Source organism: Triturus cristatus, chromosome 7 (genome assembly GCF_964204655.1).
Source record: "Triturus cristatus chromosome 7, aTriCri1.1, whole genome shotgun sequence".
Lineage (NCBI taxonomy): Eukaryota > Metazoa > Chordata > Amphibia > Caudata > Salamandridae > Triturus > Triturus cristatus.
The window spans coordinates 663,979,280-664,001,588 of record NC_140590.1 but is presented as its reverse complement, the minus strand read 5'-3'; the positions used below and the strand labels follow the sequence as shown (position 1 = coordinate 664,001,588).

The 22,309-nt window shown below is 44.5% G+C and overlaps 1 protein-coding gene across 5 annotated transcripts in view; it reads left to right on the top strand.

The window, feature by feature from the left end:
• LOC146810317 (ATP-binding cassette sub-family A member 10-like) overlaps positions 1–22,309 on the top strand; it is a 1,555,322-nt gene that overhangs the window by 814,694 nt on the left and 718,319 nt on the right. For all 5 annotated transcript variants that reach the window (XM_085617313.1, XM_085617310.1, XM_085617311.1 and 2 more), the window contains one exon: positions 842–932. In XM_085617313.1, coding sequence (XP_085473439.1) covers positions 842–932 — 91 coding nt within the window. The remainder of the gene's footprint in view (positions 1–841; positions 933–22,309) is intronic.

Genomic DNA, 22,309 nt, shown 5'->3' with positions numbered 1-22,309 from the left:
CCTCAGTGATCTTGCCCCAGCGGCGGCGGGGGTTTGTAGGGTGCGGTGGGGTGCGAGCGGATTTCGGAGGGAGAAATTGATACAATGGTGATCGGTCCAGGTGAGTTCAGAGACGTGGCTGAAGGTGACGTGGGGGCTTGAGGAGAAGATTGCGTCAAGTGTGTGGCCGGCGGTGTGGGTCAGCGTTGTGACAAGCTGTTTGAGCCGAGGTTGGCGAGATTGTCGATCAGGGTGGAGGAGTTGCTGTCGTTGTTGTTTTCCAGGTGATAGTTCAGGTCTCCGATGTAGAATGTTCTAAATTAAAAGGGAGTAACAGAAAGACACACATTGGAATGCTGGAGCAGAAGGCGTATACAAGCCGTCATTAGCCCTGAGACACTTTATTGTCTTCAATGGAGCACCCAACACCCAAAATGTTTAATGTCCATTAATACTCTGTCACAGCCTTGAAGGAGCCTTCCGCTTCTGAGAAGCTACAGAGGAAGAATTAAGCTGTGTGGGTATTTGCTAGAACATTTTTTCCACTAAGCAGTGTCTATGTTAGGGCCTATGTCCCACATGGATAAAACTCCATTCTTGTTCCACATCGTGACATCTTGATTCTTGCATAGAAGACAGTCTCTTGTAGACCTACACCTCACGTTTAAGGGTAATTCATGCACTTTCAATTTTGGAAATATTTTGCTTGATTTTTCGGTGAGTACTTCAGATTTTTGTAGCCCAAGAAATGTTGTCTTGACATTTGCTTTAATGAGGTTAATCCCAGTTCTCCCCCTGACAACCAAATCTTGGTACTCTATTTTGCTAAAAACATGACTGTTTTTGTTTTTTTAATTTTCAGATCGGAAAGCTGTGCTGTCAAAAGGGAGGTTGAAGTGTGTCGGCACATCTATGTTTCTGAAGAGGAAGTGGGGCATTGGCTACCATCTACGGTAATTCATTTTTACAATCTAGAGCACGAGGTTGTCAGTCCTTGCAATTTTGTTTAGCATACTCTTGAGTGACTTCCAAGGTGTTCACAGCAGGCAGTGTCAAACAGCAATGAGCAAGTAAGCATCATTATTACAATAGGTGAATATAAAGATTAAGAATCTGGGTCAGTCATGAAGAGTACGAGTAGGGGCAAGTTAACATAGCATGATGGTATTCAGATTTTTGTAGATGATATAGGCCATGATTACTAGTTGAGAATTACTGTGCAATTATTAGTTAAACCCTTCAGAAGGGGGTATAACTCTACAAACACAAAATTATTCCAGGAGGTTTGACACACACATAGACCACCTGCTCGTATGGTGGTAAATGTGTGAGAGTGATTCTGTGTGGGATGAGGGATGGGGAGGTAGAGCGGTAGGAAGGGTTGGCAAGAGAAGGGAAAAATAGTTTCACACTTGCCTTAGAAAAAGCTCCCTCTTACTTGAAGAAAACATCAGGCAGGGGTGTGCAAAGCCTCAAATGTTTGTATCAAAATGATCTTTTGGCAGATAAACTTGTGTCCAGTGTTCTGCACCAAGGAAAAACAGGTTCGGGAACACCGGGCTAGTCATGCCTGGTGCGTTGGAATTCCTCACCGTAATTCTGTTTCGCGTCACTTGTAATCATGCCGATAGTATTTCTCCAAGCTCTTGGGTGAGTTATTTCAAAGGTCAACTGATCTACTAGATAGTGGGTGAATCTCCTCAGCTGGAACATATCAGGCCATATTGGGCAGCACACATGATTAGATTAGGCCATTTCTGTCTCCACCATGAGGAAGGGTGATCTATGTTTGGTTACTTTCTGTAAATGAAAGCCGGTGTAATTTCTCCTTGTTTCACATGTGGTCGATAATGTCAAGAATTGGAGCCCCTCTGATTGCTCATTAACTAAAAGACTGGCGGTATGATGAAAGAAGTTCAATTGATTACTTCTCTGCTGGATTTAGCACTTCCACCTGAAATTGGAGGATTTTCAAGTTATCTCGCAAGTCTAAATCAAGCCTGTAGTTTTGGAAACATAAATATTGCAGCTCAGTTGTATATAAACATCACCGTGAAGTAGGCTGTGCAGAATACACTTCATGGGGCAACAAGCCTCCAGGCCTTAAGGAATGCATTTTAAGCAGTCTGGCAGTAACTTTAGAGGATTTATTCATATAATGTGAGAAGAACACAACTTCAAGAACAGTCACCCCTTTCTCAAGCATACAAAAATAATCATACAACAAAACATTAGAGCATTCTGTGTCAGCAATACAATTACATTCATGAATTACATGATGTATCATAATTCTCATTTTACAAGTCAAGCCTATCCTGGCCATCCACAATCCACACATTTTCTGATATTCTGGGGGCATCCAAAACCTCCACATATTGATGCTTTATTTATCCTACAACAAAACATTCTAGATTCCAAATTATTGTGTCCTAGGGCTTCAGCAGTTCAATAGTTCTGGGTATTACCTTGAGCATAAACAACTCCTGACAAATGTAAAAACATTCAGATCTGTTGATCTCGAGGCCATCAATAGAATTCAATATAGCAATTTGTTAACCCATGTTTCGACAACAAACAAACCACCCCCTCAGACCAAATAGGACTAGATTAACTTCATAATAAAGGAACATCAAATAAAATCAGTTTTCTCTACCAGATGTGCACAAATATTAACAAACATATCATACATACAAAAATATGCAATGTATTATTAATCAAAAACATATGACAATAACACAAATTACACAAAATTATTGGAAAAGCAAAACTGTCAATTAGGACTATATTTCAGCAGGGAATGCGTCCTTGTGTCAAATTGGAAATGAGGACTTATATTGTGTATAAGAAATAGCACAAAAACACACTCACCTCAAACAGTATTTACTTGCTTTCTGGTTGTTTGCGTTAATACAGATCTTGGCAGCTTGCCACAATCTTAGCAGCAAAAGACATACAATTACGCAATGTGCCATAACAGTTCTGTTTCAGGAATTTCACATAACTAGTGTAACCTTAAATTTCCAATAATACATAAGATTATACTGGTTTAACAGAAATTTCTCGTGCGTCTATGATCTTACTGCACTAAGCCACGGCTCTGCTATTCTTCATCATTTACAATGCTCAAGCAACAACCACAATTCTTGTCATGGTGAGGCACAAGCCAATCCTAAATTAACCGGTGTACAGCCCTCTGGTAGTTTGGCACAGAGCAGTCAGGCTTAACTTAGAGGCAATGTTTAAAGTATTTTTGCATCACTTCAAACAGTAATAAAGTGAAAACAAAACATAAGAAAAAAAACCCACACCAATTTGGAAAAATAGAGGAAAATGTTATAAATAATTTGACTGCAAAACAACAAAAATCTAATCAGTAGCACTGAAGTTAGGGATTATTAAATATTTAAGAATAAAATAGCACCAAACAGCCCAAAGTGCCACTAGCAGCTATCCGGTTGTGCGAGACCAGAAGAAAGTCACAAGTTCAGAATGACCTCAATGGAGCAAGGGTCGGATACAGCGAACAGTTTAGTCCCGCTGGAATGTTACCTTCTCAATCCATTGCAGAGTATCGATCTCGGTGGAGGGGGCCAGAAGGAGCATTGTGGACCGGCATTGATGCAGCATGAAGAGGAGACTGGGCGTCACAGATTGTCATCGCTGTAGAGTAAACATCCTCTTGTCCTTGTGAGCTGTCAGGATGGAGCTACACAGTGGTGCTCCCCGCAAGCTGTCAATGCTGTAACGCTGATGGAACTTCACATTGGCAGGCTGTGCGAGTGTCAAGGTTTCAGTGCCAACAGGCCGATACGCGGTTGTGAAAAGCACAGAAACTTCAATTCAACCTCTCTGAGGCCATACCAAGGGTCCAGGACTTGAGGGGCAAAAACCTAGGAATCAGGGTCCTGCTCCAGCTGGATCTGGGTGCCCGTATAGGTGGTGAGGAGCCTGCAATGTCCCTGTGGCACTGAACAGGAGGCCAGCAGACTAGCCATTGGAGTCACTCCTGGAGTCCTGGGTTTAGGTGCAGGCCCAAATCCCTCTGCCTCAGACAGAAGGGCAGCAAGACAACAATCCAACAAAGTCTAGCAAGGCAATAGTCCTGCAGGGAAGCTGTGCAGCAGAGCGGCAGTCCTTTCAGCAGTACAGCAGTCATTATTCTTAACTTCTTTCCACAGGTCCATAAGTGAACTGAAGTCTTGGTGTCTGAGGTCCAACTTTCATACCTGTGTCTTCCTTTTGAGTGGAAGAAGCTTCTAGAGGTATTTGTTTGAAGTGTACAGGTGCCATGCCTTCCCAGCAATGGCTCCAGACTAACTACAAGGAGTATGGAGCCCTTTGAGTGGAGACAGGACAAGGCCTACTCAAATATAAGTAGAGCTACCCTCCTACCCTGCCAGTGATGGCCCAGCAAGACACACCCTAGCTCTCTATTGTGTGTGACGGTCTAGGAGCAATACAAAAAACCCAATTGTCAGCTACACCGAGTCATGTGTCACATAGACAGGCCACAGGCACTAAGCGCCTCATTTACAATGAATTGGCGTAGGGCAGTGCCACAAATCTTATTGCTGCGCTGCCCTACACCAATTTAAAAGGGTGGGAATGCACTGTATTTACAAGATACGGTGCATTCCTGTCCTTTCTACCTGAGCTGGTTCATAATTTGATGCCTAGAGCCAACGCAGGCACCCTTGCACTATGGTGCTACAACCACCAATATAACAGCAGTGGAAATCATATGAGTATGTAAAACAGAAACTCAGAGTTATGGACCTGTATTATATGATACTCTTCCCAGTGAAGCTGAGGGTTATCCACGCAGGCAAGTCACACTTCTTTAAAACCCCAGAGGTGGCCTGAAACTAGTTAACCAAACAATGGCTCTTCCAGACAAACCAGGTCACACTGTGGCCAAGGCCAGCCAGAACAGACACATAGAAGCCAAAGGGGGAGGCCTGGGGAGACAGATGCCAGAAAAGATCCTGAAGGCGGCATCAGGGAGCAAAAGCATCATCGGAATACAATAAAGAAGATGGGGGACTAAGTGACTACTCGGAACCTGGAACACCCCCACTAGAGAGGGATAATGAGCATTGACTGCACGGGGAGAGTATAACATGTTCACTTGTATAATTCATAGCACGTTAGCACCATTGTATCCTTACTACAACTCTTCAATGCCAGGGTGCACAGAAGGGTGTAGGGAGGTTAGAGTTACCACCTAGTTCATAAGTTGGGGTTTTGATTTTGGGTGACAGATTCTTCTATGGAGGGAAGTATAGAAAAGGGGGCCTTGGCGGGATAAGGGTTTGTTTAGTTTGTTACCTTGTTTTTTATGCTTATGCCTACCACAGCACACAGCAACACTTAGATTCTCTACACTTTCACATTAGCAGCTCCCCAAACCACCTGGGTCAGCAACATCACCCCCCATTTGCTGCGCTGCAAATGCCATGGGCACACGCGCTATCCCTATCACCCTAAAATCCCTCAAATCTGGCCAGATGCCATGCCAGCCATTACAGCAATGTCATGGAACATCAATGGTCTTCTTGACCATATTTAGAAAGGTGGTATCATGCAATTTGTGCACTGTCATGCCCCTATGATTTTAATGCTACAAGACACCCACCTGGTGGACAGCACATGTACTTTTCTGGCCAGATATAGCTATGAAAGAATATATCATGAGGGGTTTACCCATGGTTCCAGTGGGTGACGATGATTGTTTACAATTCCATGCCATTGGTGGTCTCCCAAATCTCATGTGATGCCTTGCAGCATTATGTGATCCTGAAGGGTTCTCTAGAACAGACTCACTATAACCTACTAAGTCTATACATCCCACCTTCACTGTCCTCATTCACCCTAAGGACCCTCAGGGACCTCATCCTGCTTTTATCCCAAGGTAGGACAATCATCAACGGGACTTTATTAATATCTTGGATCCCGCGTACTCACTCAGACCCTCTGAAACTACGTGTATCACTGACTGGGGTTTGGCCAACTGTGTTTTGGGCATAAGTGAAGCCTGAATGGTTAGAAATCCTGGGGACCAAGGGTTTATGCATGCATCGGCGGCCAATGGGTTGCTATCCACTATAGACCTTTGGTTGCCCCTGTTCCTATTACAGTTCATGTAAGGAGATGGAAGGACAAGGAATAAACTGAAGTGAATTCATGGTTCTTGTTGGGTATGCAGTTGACCCCCCTTGGGCCCACTCAATTGAAGGCCTTTCTCGAGAGTAACCGAGGGACAGTGGACTCGCCCGGATCCTATGTGAGGCCTGTAAGGCCACCATGAGGAGAGTAGCCTTCTCCTATATTAGAGGCAAGTCTTGTGCGACATATGCCAGAATCACTGACTTGGAGACAGCTATTCATACACTGGAACACAATAACCGAGGGGTTCAATTGGAGCAAGTAAGCCACATCCTAGTAGTGAACAGGACTTCATAGCGACAACTATGCCTAGATGAAGCACAGTGATGCTGAGAAGCCTCAGCCAGGTGGGTATATGAATGGGAAGAAAGATAAAGTAAGCTCCTCCACTGGCTGGCCACCAAGGACCTGGGGCACAGGCAACAACTGTAGTTGAAATAGCCTCTCCCTGAGTGAATTACAATGGGGCCCTACATGCGGAGTGTCCCTGTCTGACACGAGAATAGCTGGCTCCATAAATTACTGACATATTTATGTCTCGGTGACTGCACCCGATCGTGAACACTGGACCAACCCGTGCCTCTGGAAGAGACAAATAAAATTATCACTGACCTAATCCCTCGTAGGAAGCAGGACCGGATGGGTTCCCAAGAGAATACTACCATAAATGTGGCTCGGTTATCTTGCCACCCATTCTGAATATTTATACTAAGGCCATCATCAGGGGCCACCTCTCCTCGGTGGTGGAATTGGGGACCATAGTGGTGTTGCCGATATTGGGCAAGTCTCCTGACCGCTCCACCTTCTATAAATCAATCTCTCCAAAAATGTTGAGTTTACACTCTTTGCCAATGTTCTTGTGAATGCCTCACTAGCCTACCAGGCTGCCTGGTCCATCCTGGCCAGTGTGGTTTAATTCCTAATTGCAGCACGTGCCATTGTATTTCAAAGAGACAATTTGCCTCTGACCTGATTTCAGTACTTGCACTTCTCCACAACCCTTATGCCTATCGAATTTTAACCCCTTCAGTGCCACGCCCTTTTCCCGCCCTGTGCCGGGCGTTACATTAGCGGGCGGGGTTCATGACGAGATAGTCTCGTCATGGGCACAGCGCAACCGTGCTCCATGACGAGACCATCTCGTCATGGACACTGAAGAGGTTAAAAAACTTTTCACTCCGTGGACTGCCTTCTTGGAAATAAGAATTCAGAACTCGGTTAACATCCTACTTGTCCGTGTTTTATACAAGTTCTAAGGCTGTGTCCTCCAATTAGCAATCCAGAGGGCACTTGGCAAGAGTGCACACTGTAGCCCCTCCCCTACATCCTGGCAATAGAATCACTATCAGCATGGGTGATATGTGATGTTCACTTATAGGACTTTTACTGGGGAATGTCAATGGAGAGCAGAATAGCCTTCTACGCTGAAGATAAACTTCTTTTCATGGCTCGACCCAACATGACGAGACCCTGACTAATTCATATGCTTGAGGCCTTCTGGTCAACATCTGACCTGTGCATAAAGTGGTCAAAGTCCCTCCATTTTCACCTTAGATGGGATAGGAGGAATGAGACCTAGCAACCAGTCATGCCAATTCGCCATTGTGAGAAGTTGGCCTGGCATATGCTGGTCACTAGTTATAGTGGCCACCTTGCACCAGTCCAATTCGACTCTTACGGTAGATAGGTTTAAGACAACCTTTTAAAGAAAGCTATCCTAGTGGTAGCTGTGGAGAGCAGCCTTCAGGCTAAATCTCAGATGAATGTAAAGCAGCTTGTTTTACCTTATAATCTCTTGAATTACCAAATGAAAGGACACCACACAGGTATATATATCAAATATATATGTATTTATTACTAGACACACTCTACTAATCTCTTTATGAGATTAGAAGCCAGATACACATTCAAATGTCAACGTTTCACAATAAATTAAGCACAAATATGGCTGGAGCCCTAGGGGCGTTCCAGACCATATACTAAAAAAATGGTATAAGAATGTCGACTTGCAAAATGACAAGGCCTAGGGCCTGGGGAATCACTGGGGCTTCACTTTTGCAGTGTTAGCAGGTAAGTAACAGGTCCACGGGAGATGCATGCAGTGTGTGAACACAGCCACGGGTTCCCTATTGATTATAATGGTGCAAGTTGCGGTTTGATTTTTAAAGTTCTAGGGTACTTCGAGGAAGTCTACCAGCAAGCCACTTACAAGGTAAGTACTTCGAGGGCTAACACACACTAGGGAACCGGAGTGCACGAGTTACCTCACCCAGGGAAGCCGGGTGCATAGGTGTCTTTTGGTGTCGGTCGCGTTGCTGTTTTCTATGGAGACTAAAGAAGACTTGCTGCTTGCATCGACTGAAGAAGTGTCCGGTGGAATCCAAGGGTGAATTTGAGATGCTGAAGACCTGAAAATTGAAGGGACAGTGTTCAAGGTCACTTGCCAGTGTCCGGTGGCCGGGAAGATGGCTGCCCACGGATGTCGGGTGAATTCAGGTTGTCGATGGTGATTTGACTCTTCGCTCACGAGGTCCAGGAGGGATCGACGATGACCAGCGGCTGGATTCGGAGTGTCCCACAACGTCTGCAGCTGATGGGGGTGTCGGCAACCGGATTGGAGCCAACAAGCCTTGGCAACCGCAAGTCTCGTGTAGACTGAAGAAAGTCGATGGTGCAGACCAGCAAGGTCTGAGGGACTCACCCAGCGAGGGTAAGTGAGGGCAGGCCTGGAGCAACCAGGGGAGCCCTTTTAGTCGATAAGAAAGTCTTCGGGGGACCCACAAGCCAATGGGTAAGGGATCGCGAAGGCCTGCTGGAGGCTTGGGCCACAAATGGTCCAATGCACAAGTCTGTACGACGTCGTGGAGGGTTTGCACTCGACAATAGTGCACGGTCCCCGGGTATTGCTGTTACTCGTCACTCGTGGGGTCCACTCACCACAGCTTTGCTGGGAACTCACAATTGCCATCGAGAAGTCAGGAAATCCACTTCCGGGGCAGCACGGAATTTGAACTCCGGTGGGAGCGGGAACGTTTGCAACCATTGATTAAGGTTTTTGGTGCCTGCCAAGCAGGGGAGTCACTCCTTGACTCCAAGGGAGATTCTTCTGTCTTCCAAAGGTAGTGAACATCGAAGGGCCAGGATTCTTCTTTGTAGAGCGTCGTCCAGGGTTATCTGATTTGCAATGGCAAAGCTTGCTATCTTATAGTGAAGATAGGGGAGGGACTAACTCTATGACCACTCCTCTAGGAGGGTCAGGGGAGGGAGTGATTACACCCACTTCCCTTTGTCCAGTTTCACGCCAGAGCAGGGGCAGGTAGCCCCTGAACCGGTTTGAGCTGGCATATGCACAGAGGAGCCTACTGCTCCCCCAGTGCAGGACTTCAAAGCACTCTAGGAGTGCATCCCACCCAGCCCCAATACACTAAATCCTGTCTGGAAGGTGGTGACACCTCCCTGTGACAGGATGCCTTTTGTTGGGCTTCCCCCACTGCGATTTTCAGTCAGCAGCAGGAGGGCAGCCCAGTGTCTGTGCTGGTGGCATCCATTTTGTGATGCCAGGGCTCTGTAGGATTTCTATCGTTTTACATGTCATCCCCTCTAGAAGGGTGGGATCATGCTCCCACATCATGGACTGATGTGGGGATATGATTCCAAGTTGTTTGACACCAAACACGACATGTTTTGATGCAGTCATTCCAAAGTTAGCATTTTAATGCATTTAAGAGTATATGGTTTAACAGCATCCACAAACAGCCATAGAGAATAGACTCTGGTAGCTGCAGAGGGGCCCTGCTCACGCAGAGGCACCCCCTCACATTGTAAACCACGCACCCTGCCCTCAAGATTGATAGGGCCTGCATTAGGGGTGGCTGATAGGTTTATATGTGTGTGTATATGGTGAGATATAGGAACCTATATCTCAGTGAGGAGTGCTAACACTACCTCACACAGGCTTCAGTAGCAGGCCTGTGGTGTCAGATTGGGTCTGCTTCCCAGGGGTGACATAATACATGCTGCAGCCCCTGGTAGGCCTGTGAAGTGCCTATGCCCTAGGTACCTAAGGTACCACATACTAGGGGCTCATAAGGCACCACAGTATCCAATCACTAGTGCATCTAATATGCACACCAAGTCGTTTAGAGAGAACAGAGAGACTGGGTCCCTGATTAGCAGGGACCCAGCCAGACTATAGCCAGAAACCAGTGTATACATCAGAAAAAAAGTGGGGGCAACATAAGTGCAGATCCTACTCTCCTACAGCCATCTTAACTTTTTGTATTTAACGGTGCATATGACATGGGAACCTGAGCTGGCATAGAGTCTAAACCTTCAACTACTTACTTAGAAGTCCAGGAAGACTTGAGCAGATGGATCAAACTGCCCTTCAACCTTTCAAGCAGGGTTGAATTTTTTAAGATGATGATCCTACTATGAATGCTTGACACCCTCCAGAACTTCCCTTCTCCATCCCACAAAGTTCTTTTTGCGCAGTCATGGACAAAGAGTGTCATTTCATATGAGCCACTAAACCTCTAAGAATTGCACTCAGCAAATGTGTGATGGATATATATGATGGCCTCGCCATTGCTGACATGTGCCTTTATTACTGGGTGGCACAGACACTGGTAGTGAATGACTGGCTGTAGGGTGGATGAGAGGATCCTGCCTTAAGGGTGGAGATGACATTAATAGATTTAGATAACATCCTGGATATCCTATATGAAATACCTATTCCAGGGACAATTTCTGAGGTCACTAGAGTGGTGTTTCAGGCATGAAGAGCGGCTCTACAGTAGACTGGGTGTGACAGACGTGTGACGCTTAAGACTGTTTTGGAACGGTGTTAGAATCTTCTAAAAGCATGTGAATTAAACCAGATACTTGAAGGATGTCTGTATGCTTTTATTGTAGGTTCAACGAGCCACCGCTCCTCTCCTAGTCAGAGAGAGGTCCCAACTGACACTGTGTAGAACTCACCCACAGAGTGTTCTCATGACAACATACAGAATGCTCAGCTCAAATCAACAAGCATAGCTAAGCATAACATATTATCTCTTTTTGAAAAACAAGAATAATGAAATTTTAAACAAAGCGAAAATAACCAAACAAACAAAAACAAAAATAAACATCAAATAAGAAGTACAGGTTAAGCAAGATAATAAGCTCAATGCAAATCTGAATGGAATACAATTAATAAAGATTACACTTTGAAGCAACACAATTAACGCAGCATCCACGGAAGTTGTTTGACACGCGTAGACTTCCTTAGCACAGAACCAATCCCCTTGTTTCCACAAACATCGTATTGTGACACACTGGAAGGACCAGCATACACCATTGAAGTTTTCCTAGAAATATTGGACACAACAGAATGTGTATCACATGTAGATTGAACTTTGACCACTTTGCTCAAGTTCCACCAATGACCACCCTTAACCATTACAGCACCACCACACACTTTTTCCACACAAACAGGTTCGCCAAAGTTCATTCCACCTTTTCTAACATAACGTGTGTTTTTAATCCGAACCAGATCCCCAGGACATACACCAACCACCTTAACAGACTTTTTCAAGTTATATCTGTCAGCCATTCTCTTCTGAGCATCCTTCACCGTGACTCCAATGCAGCACTGTCAATGTTACACAAAACCTTGTTAGCAACCGTCCTTAACAACCAAGCAGGGTACAACGTGGAAGTAGGTACTCTCCCTTTCAATGAAACGAAAGGAGAAATTTTGGTAAGTGAGTGAGGTGTTGTGTGGTAGAACCACAACATAGACCTGACCGCACCTTCAATGTTGTAACAATTTTGTTTCGCCCATTTGATGCAATCCACGACCACCCTGTTCATTCTCTCTACCAACCCATTAGTTTGGGGATGTCCAACAGAGCTCTTCAAATGTTTCACACTTGACTCCTTTAAAAACTCATCCATATCCTGACTTACAAATTGAACACCATTGCCCGAAACAATGGCCTCTGGAAATCCTTCCCTCATGAATATCTCTTTGAGGAAAATAATAGCATTGTTAGCAGTGGGTGAAGAACAAAATTTCACCTCAGGCCACTTACTATGGAAATCCATTAAAACAAATGCAAATCGTAGATTGTAAGGTAGAAAGTTGAATGGACCAACTAAATCAATACCCACCTTCAACCATGGTTTAGTGGGATATGAAATAGGTTGAAGCGGAGGAGTAACTACCCTCAATTTCTTCTCCGCACCACTACACACGCCACACCGTTTAACATTCTCTTCTATGTCCTTATCCATAGAAGGCCACCAATAATGTAACCTAAGGCGTTTCTTTGTCATGGTTGCACCCAAATGACCATCGTGTGCACAATCAATCAATTTAGGACGAATCCCAAAGGGAGGCACACACCTACCATCCCTCATGACCACACCATCCTCAATGGACAACTCCTCTGAAATCTTTCAAAAGGGTTGAATTTCAGAGTCCACACCTTTTTCTCGTGGCCAACCTTTCACAATAAATTCTTTCACCTTAAACAAACAACGATCTTCATTCACAGCTTCTCCTCCATTCCACCTCACTGCAAGCCTTGTTGTGAACTGCATCCACCACAGCAATAAAACAATCCTCCTTGTCCTCATCCAAATCTAAAGGATCATCCTCACCTAGAGGGAGTCTGGACAACATGTCAGCTCTAACATTTTGTTTTCCAGGAATATGTTTTGTAACAAAATCATACTGTAACAGTTTAGTGGTCAACCGTGCAATGCGAGGAGTAGCATATTTTAAACGCTCACCACCCAAAATATAAACCAAAGGTTTGTGGTCCGTATGAATCTGGAATTTCCTACCCCATATTTACGTTCTAAACTTCTCACATGCCCAAAAGCATGCTAACAATTCCTTCTCTATCACAGAGTAATTGACCTCGGGATCCCTTAGTAACCTGGATGCATAACTAATGGTGACCTCATCTTCACCCGAGACCTGAGTAAGAACCGCACCCAAACCATAACTACTGGCATCAACTGTAATAATACAGGGTACCGTTGGATCATAAGCCCTCAAAGATTTTGCATTAGTCATTTCAGCCTTGACCAGCTCAAACGTTTCTTGACATAGGTCATCCCACATGAACGTGACATTCGACCGCAGCATATTGGATAAGCTTTTCATTTTAGTAGCATAGCCAGGTATAAACCGTGAATAAAATTCACACAACCCCAAGAAGGAGCGTAACTCTTCTTTGTTCTTGGGACAAGGACACTCCACAACTGCTTTAACTAACCCAGGCCTCGGACTCACACCATCACCGGAGACCAGGTGTCCTAAGAATTCTATCTCCTTCTTCCAGAATTCACATTTGTTCTTCTTGACAACTATCCCTTTTTCTTCAAAAATTCTTAGAACTGTTCTAAGAACCTTGTCATGTTCATCCAAATGCTTGCTGAAGATCAACACATCATCTTGAAAAATTACAACACCTTTTACATCGTGCAACACCGACTGCATGACTCTCTGGAAAACAGACGCTGCAGATGCTAGCCCAAAGGGCATCCTACAGAATTGGAACGACCCAAAAGGAGTATTGAAAGCCGTGTAATGGCGAGAATCAACATCTAACAAAACCTGATGATATGCCGACGCTAGGTCAATTTTCGAGAACCATTCAGCTCCCCTAAGCTCTACTAGTAAATCTCCAATTTTAGGAAGAGGGTGAGCATCTACCCAAATTTCCTTGTTGAGACTCCTCAAATCTATGCATAAGCGGATCTCCCCATTACGCTTACGTGCGACCACCAATGGACTAAGCCACAAACTGGACTCTACAGGCTCTATAATACCAGAATTTTCCAACCTTTCTAACTCTGCCTTAAGATCTGCCCTAAGACTGAATGGTACTGACCTCACCTTGTGCTTGACTGGCACTGCATTACTCTTAACCTTAATCTTGTGTTTGAAGCCATTGATTTTTCCGAGAGCATCAGAAAACACACCAGGGAATTCACGCTCCAACCCATATGAACCACAAACCTCTTGCACAACCAATACCTGTTCACTCGTCCCCGGCTTCAAAATCATCCCAAACAGGCCTTGGTGGTACCAGCCTAAACTGTTTAAGCCACGCACAGCCACATAAATCTTACCTTGGATTCTGCGACCTCTGAACTCCAGCACATCCTCTATATACCCCTCCAAGTCTATCTTGCGTCCTTCATAGGAAATAGGTGCTCTATCTGGTGGAAAAAGTTGTCTCTCACCCCAAGACTCTCTAAGTTCATATGTAATCATAGTGATACGTGCTCCAGAATCCACCAACAACTTCAATGTAACATAACCCACTCTTATGTCCGCATAGGGATCAACACAATCAGCAGGATCACCAGAAACAATGCCCTCCTCAGTGACCGTGACAATCATATCTTGAAACTCCTGTACAATGTCATTCTCATTCAGTCGCTCATCTTTGACCACACTATTTACTTTTTCACTCTTAAGCGTATTGGTCTGGCACACCTTCGCCAAATGCCCCATTCTGCCACACTTATGACACTTTGCATTCTTCCCTGGACAAAATCTATTGTCCCTGCCATGTGGTAAATACCCACATCTGTAACACACGTTGGTTTTCTTGAAAAACCCCTTTTCCATGTTTTTTGGCTTTCTAGAGGAATTTCCATCAGCACTCGTAGACGCTACAGCGTTAACAGATTCTTTTGTACTAGAAGCCATATTTAGCTCCTTAATAGAGTTTTGCGCCAACTCTACACTCTTAGCCACTTTTATTATTTCCTCTAGACTAGGATTGCCCATAGTAAGTAATTTTTGTTGAATCTGTCTATCCAGACAATGTGCAATAAATTGATCTCTAACTAGTTGGTCTCTATATTCACCAAAATCACACTCTGCACATAATTTACGTAAAGCACTGAGATAAGAGTCAACATTTTCACACTGCAACTGTGCTCGCTTAAAAAATTTATGCCTTAAAACTACCAGGCTAGGTTGAACATCAAACTTTAAAACTAACTTTTTTATGGCTTCCTGGTATTCATCAACAACCTCGCCTTCAGCTAAAACTAACACAGGAAAATGCTTGTAAACTTCCCTCCCTTCAAAACCAAGAGAATTTAAAAGAAGAAACTTTTTCCTTTCTGCCCTATAGCGTGATGCTCCAATTGCCCCAATGTATGTCTCAAATGCGTCAAACCCTTATCTCCACTGTATAGGAGGTGCACCAGGGCTTTCCAAAAATGGAGGAGGCGGATTTACAGCTTGCATGATGGGAATACTAATGCAGATCTACAAGCTCGACTTTTGCTCTAATAGACCTGAGAAGATCAGTAGACCACACAAACAAAATATGTTACACCACCTTACAGTTCCCTCATACAACGCTGCACCAATAGTAAACCATAACATGAGCTTGACGGTGAAACAGATCAAAAACAAAAAAAAATATACTCCAGGAGTGTCATTCAATCAGCATGAAGACAAAGTAAAAAAAAAAATCATCCAGATTGAGAACAGCAATGTCAAAGTTCCTTCGATCACGAAGAGTAGATGAAAAAAAACATTACCGCCATGAAGACTCAGAACGATTGATATTGTAGTCTTCCAGACCCACACCAGTACATTCGCCGCTGAATATCCTTCCCAACTGCCGAAAGCAATACGAAAGTCCACACTTCCGTGTACCACGGCTGAAAATGATTAAATTCTTCCCCACGTATCGGCAGCGTGCTGACGCTGCTCGTGGCTGCGTAAAAAACACCTGTCACTGGCTGACGCTGTTCGTTTCACTTGACAACAGCCTAAACAACGTGCTGATGCCACTCGTAGCTGTGTTACCTTGACGACCCTTGCCGACGCGATGGGCTGCACTCACAAGCCTACGCCAATACGATCAGTGGCGTTCCAGCGCGTCATCATTCCCCAGCGGGTCTCGGCAAGGATACAACTCCTGCTGCAATAACTTACGCACCACGCAGCTTGCCAGATCAGCGCACAAACTCCGCCATGCCTTGAGCAGGTACACTCCCGATCTCCTCGCCAACGAACCAATTTCTCACAGGTCATTCCTTTACTGTGCAGTGCAGAGACCCAGCAAGATGGACGAGAAACTTTCCACGCTGCTGAATTAGGTAGAACGCTTTACGCTTTTCCTTCAGCTGTGAAAAAATAAACTTCCATCTGCTTCTGTATTACGATAGCCAAAATTCAAATCGTCATCTGCTTTCTTGTGACGTCTTCCTTAACGTGACCGGCTAGATTAAATCCATGAAAAACTTCACTGCTGCGATGGCTCGCCCACTCGTCGCCAAAAATTATGTTATAATCTTCTAAAAGCATGTGAATTAAACCAGATACTTGAAGGATGTCTGTATGCTTTTATTGTAGGTTCAACGAGCCACCGCTCCTCTCCTAGTCAGAGAGAGGTCCCAACTGACACTGTGTAGAACTCACCCACAGAGTGTTCTCATGACAACATACAGAATGCTCAGTACAAATCAACAAGCATAGCTAAGCATAACAAACGGGTCATCTGCTAAACCAAGTGGCACGACTGGAGGACTTCCAGGGATGGGACCGAATAGGTATCTCACCAGTAGGTGACTCATGAGAAGCCGACCACATGAAGACCTTTCAGAATCTTCAGACCAACCTTTCCCTATATAAATCCCAGTTTTCTAATTACCTTCAGCTGAGACAGGCCTTGTCAGATTACAGAGATGCAATGACTAAAGTCCCTGATTACAACTCACTGGAAGTGAGCTTACTCATGGGCCTCTTTGGTAGGTGAGCAATGTCCCAGATTTACAGGGCACTGGTTACCCATTCCTCTGACCTGATGTTGAGCTTGCAGGTGGGCTGGGATGGGTGGCTAGGTTCCCTGTAAGATGTTGACTGGAAAAAGGCCTGTATGGCTCATTGCATCCTGGCAATCTTTACACGTCTACTCCTCATCCAGCTGAATTATGGAAATAAAACATACCTCAAACCCCAGCAACTTTGGAAAGAAGCTGCCCAAACCCAGTTGTTTTAGGCTTCCTGAGTGGTCAGGGACTTTTATCATGTGGTTTGGGACTGCCAAGTCCTTTACTGATATTTTTTCAGAATATTCAGAAAGGTATCGAGGGCACTGGACCAGTAGTCTCATCCAAAATTGCTCTGCTGGTTATCCTAGATGACCTTGGGAGTCCCAGGGAAGGTCCTACTCCAGTAGGGCTAAGAACGCTGATTGCAAAACAAGATATTGTCAAACACTGCAAGCAACTGAGGACCCAGGCAGAATGGAGGGTGGGAATGGACATGTGAGCAAAACAGGAGGAACCCATCTATTCAGTACGCGGGTGTCCCCTGAAGCATGCCAAAACATTGGGGAAATGGTGGGCTTATTACAGGTTGTACAAAGGGGGATTGGGGTAAGGCTTATGCTTATGTCGACCCTGGACAGAGTTGCAGCTGCTCTCTGCCACCGTTTTTAGACTAAAGTTGTGTCTTTTGCACATTTTTAACCAAGTCAAGAAAGCTTTATTCGACGATTGTCATAAAAGCATACAAATTTTATATATATACAAAGTACACAAACATGTTAAAAATGGTTTAAGACAATAAATAAGGGCATTTGCAAAATAATTAGCAATTCAAGGGCTAGGAAAATGTATCCAGACAACAATTTACTCCTAATCACCCATGCCCTTCCAAGGAACTTTGCAGCAGAAATATAAACAAGTGGGATTTCAGCTGAACGTAAGATGCGTACTGCCACCTTGGCATTTCTGGTACCCAAGTGCCGGCACATTGGTTTTAGCCAGGTCTGGCGGGGAATTACATAAGATGGACATTGGAACAGGAAGTGGTTGACAGATTCGATAGGTGCAGTACAGCCAGGGCAATTAAGCACGTTAGCCGAGGACCATCTAGATGAAAACTCTCTTACTGGGAGACTGCCAACTCTGAATTGAAAATAAAGCTTCCTGTCCAAGGGATTAGTTATATCGTCCCAAAAAGGTGCCAAGGAAATAGTGTCCTTAAAGTCCAAAAAAGTGCCAGATAGTGAAAACGGAGCTGTAGATCTGAAAACTCGGGAAGCTACCATTTCCCAATACAGAGCCTTCAGTACTTGTTTAGACGGGAAGCTAGCATTTTGAGGATCCTCCCATAAGTTTTTTAAGCCCAAATCCTGAAGCGACTCGCAGATCCTGCGGAGCCACTTGACCTTGCGAAAAGTATCCAGTTTAATGATATCCATGAGGCCAAGAGCAAAGAGCCTAAGTTCAGGAGTAACCCATAAACGCCGCCAGTATAGAATAGGGCGGAATAAGGCAATTAATGCTATTGGTCTCATACCGAGGTCATAAAACAGGGGGCAAAGGGGAGTACTCTGAGGTAATTTGGTAAGATTACGAAAGAAATTGTTTTCAGAGGTAGATAATTTATGTACATTGTCAAATCCCCACAACTCGACTCCATAAAGTGCGGCGCCAACCACTTTAGCATCATACACCCGAAGTGCAGGATCAATGGGTTTAGTCAAGGATTTAACATGTTCTTTGCTTAGCGCACCAGAGAGTTGGGAGTGTTTGAGAGATGCCAGATCTACCTGCTTTTTCCAACCCAGATCATGTTGAATGCAAATGCCTAGGTAGGTAAAATCTTGAACCTGGTCCAGTAACATATTATTCATAAATATTTTACATTTGAAGGATTTGTTCTGGTTAAAAGACATACATTTTGATTTTAAAACATTTATTTCGAGCCCGCGGGCTAAACAGAAGTCCTCGAACATACCTAGGGACCTCTGCAAGCCGCTCGGGGTTTTAGAAATAATAAGACAATCATCGGCAAACATTAAAATAGGAATTTTTGCACCTGCCAGTGAGGGGGCATCAACATTCGCATCTATTATTAATTTTGCCACATCATTGATATACAAGGAAAATAAAGTTGGGGCAAGGACGCAGCCCTGCCTGACCCCCTTCTGGATAGGGAACTGCCTGGTCACTTGGCCGACACCACCCCATCTAACCTGCGCAAAATTGTCTACATGGAGTCTAGCGATTAGGGAAACTAGAACAGCTGGCATCCCCAACTTGTCTAAGACAGCCCATAGGGTTGTCCGAGGGACTAGATCAAAGGCTGCCCTAAGATCAATAAAGGCAGCATATAGGCTGCCACCCCCCAGAAAAAACACTTTCCAATAGAGCATAGCAAAATGCAGCACCTGATCGATGGTGCTTATTCTTGCTCTAAAACCAGCTTGTAGATGGGAAAGGATTGCATTGTCTAGAGCCCAATCCAGCACTTTGTTCAAAATCAGCCTACCTAAGATCTTTTGTGTGGTATCAATCAGGCTGATTGGACGATAGTTTGCAGGGAGGGACTTGTCCCCCTTCTTGAACACTGGAATAATTTCTGCTCCTTTCCAGGAAGTGGGAACCGGGGCACCTCTAGCAATCATGTTGGCTAGGATTAAAATATAGTTTCCCCAAAGTTCGCTATTACACAAAAAAATATCAGCAGGGACTCCATCCATCCCAGGAGCTCTTCCAGGAACCAGCGACAACGTCACCCAGGGTAAAAGCATCTTCCTTATAAAAGGTACATTGGTAATTAGAAGGAGGACACATGTCTTCTTCAACGGCATATAAAGATTCAAAATGCTTAACCCAGTCGTCTTGTGAAACCCAGTTTTGGGGTTTATCGGGGTTACCACCAGTCCCCCATTTAAAGACAGACCAGAAGCGTCTCATATCCTTTTGGGCACCTGCTTCCCTAAGTTCCTGCCATCTTTGGAGATCCCACGCTCTCTTAGCTTTAAAGATAGCTTGCTTATAGGCATATCTAGCAGAGCGAACTTTAAAGCTATCACCAGATTTCAATGCGATGCCCAAGTTAACGCGAGCATCTCTACATTCGGTAGAATACCACCGTGGTGAAGGATCATAGTTGGGTTTAGATGGTTTGCAGGGCTTTACAAAAATGTCTTTAAGTTCTAAAAAAAAAGAATCATGAATCGAGGTTCCAGATATACAATGTGATAACAAATGACGCTGGTTATATGCAACCCCTATATCTTGAGTGGCAAGCTCTAAACTGTTAAAAATACGAGTAAGACATTCTTGACTTTGAACAACCTTAGCCCACTTTACATGGCGCAAATCGTTAGCAATAACTACATCTTGATGGTGCTGTAGAGAAGGATCACTATGGGCAATGGAGGTCACCCAAAACAAGGAAGATAGAGAGAGAGGATTGTGATCACTCTCCAGTCTGTCTATAACCTCCATGCCCTTCAGGGTATCCCATAAATCTAAAGATAGTAGAATATAATCAATCCTACTAGTACGGGAACCACTCTTAAAGGTGATTGAGCCTGATCTATCTTGTTCAGACCTGCCATTTGTAGCACGAAGCCCCTTGCTCAGACAAAGGGCGTTGATCTGAATTGCCAGTTCTGACCAACGAGTGACAGGTTCAAGATCTAAACTTGGAACACCCCATAAACCATCCTCAGCCTCCGAGATACTCCAATCAACACCAGAAAGGGGTTCAAAGTTTGTGTTAAAATCTCCACCTAAAATTACATGGGAGTGCTGGGAATAAAGAAGCAACAGTTCATCCAGGCGAGCTATAATATCAGACACATTTTTATTATTTACTTTGTGTAAAATCTTGCTGCTATTTGTAAAATTTGTTCGAAGTAAACGCTGACATTAGGCCTGTGACTGTTAAAATATTTTGTTACCTGTGCTGGGGGCTTTAAATAGAAATTGGGAAGTGAAGTGAACGTGTGGGAGCTTTTCTTGTGCTGTGACTCGACACCCCCGGTCGCCATTTTGGAGCGGGGTGCGGTCTAGTGTTAAAAGACTGGAACGTATAAAGAGGGAGGCTGCGCGAGTGCGCCTCGACCCTGAACACAGTTGCGGCTGCTTTCTGCCACCGTTTTTAGACTAAAATTGCGTCTTTTGCACATTTTTATTATTTACTTGGTGTAAAATCTTACTGCTATTTGTAAAATTTGTTCGAAGTAAACGCTGACATTAGGCCTGTGACTGTTAAAATATTTCGTTACCTGTGCTGGGGGCTTTAAATAGAAATTGGGAAGTGAAGTGAACGTGTGGGAACTTTTCTTGTACTGTGACTCGACACCCCCGGTTGCCATTTTGGAGCGGGGTGCGGTCTAGTGTTCCAAGACTGGAACGTATAAAGAGGGATGCTGCGTGCGGGCGCGATGCTGGCGCGCCTAAGGCTAGCCCGTCTGCGCCCGTCCATGACCCGGAGACGACCAGCGCCAGCCATGCTGCCGATTTACATGTAGGTAACTCTGAGACCTATTACCGTGCACTAGCATACAGCAGGAACCAACTGCTGATGCTGGATAGAGCTGTATTCCAATGTCCCCAACACTGTATATCCGTCGACTCCGAATCAGTGGTTTGTAAAAAATGTAATCAGAATTTTTCCTTTCAGTCAGATGGTGGTGACCATCGAGGTAGGACAGAGCATGCGGTGGAGTTGACAGAGGCTGGGATGATGAGAGGAAAGCTGATAGCTATCCTTCTAAATACGAGGTCTATGAAGAAGCATGAACTTCAGCTTTTTGACCTCCTCTCTGAGACACAGCCGGATGTAACGGAAACATGACTAAATGAGGGATCTAACCCTACTATTGCCGGTGCACTCCCGCTAGACTATAGGATACTAAGGAAGGATAGATCTGGGGGTAGAGGAGGAGGGGTCGCGGTCATTTATAAACATCCATTGGTCTGCCAACAGATACCAATGACAGAACCGGAAGGAGCAGAGGGACTGGGCTTTTGTCTGATGGTTTCAGCCAATCAATCTATTGCTGGAGTTCTGATTTACCGTCCCCCCGGGCCTGCCGGAAGGTTCTTGGAATCGATAGGCCATGCGATTACGCCCAATATGTCCAAATATGGACAGTGCCTGATTTTGGGGGACTTTAATATTCATTTTGACCAAGCGACTGACTCAGACACAACAAAACTCTGCGAACTATTAAACATTTTTAATTTGGCTCCATATGTAACACTTCCTACACATGAAAAAGGACATATTTTAGATCAAATATTTTCGACTACTGAATTGGAACCAATTGTTCCTGTGCGTATTGTTTGGTCGGATCACTTTTTGCTAAATTTTACAATTGGTAAG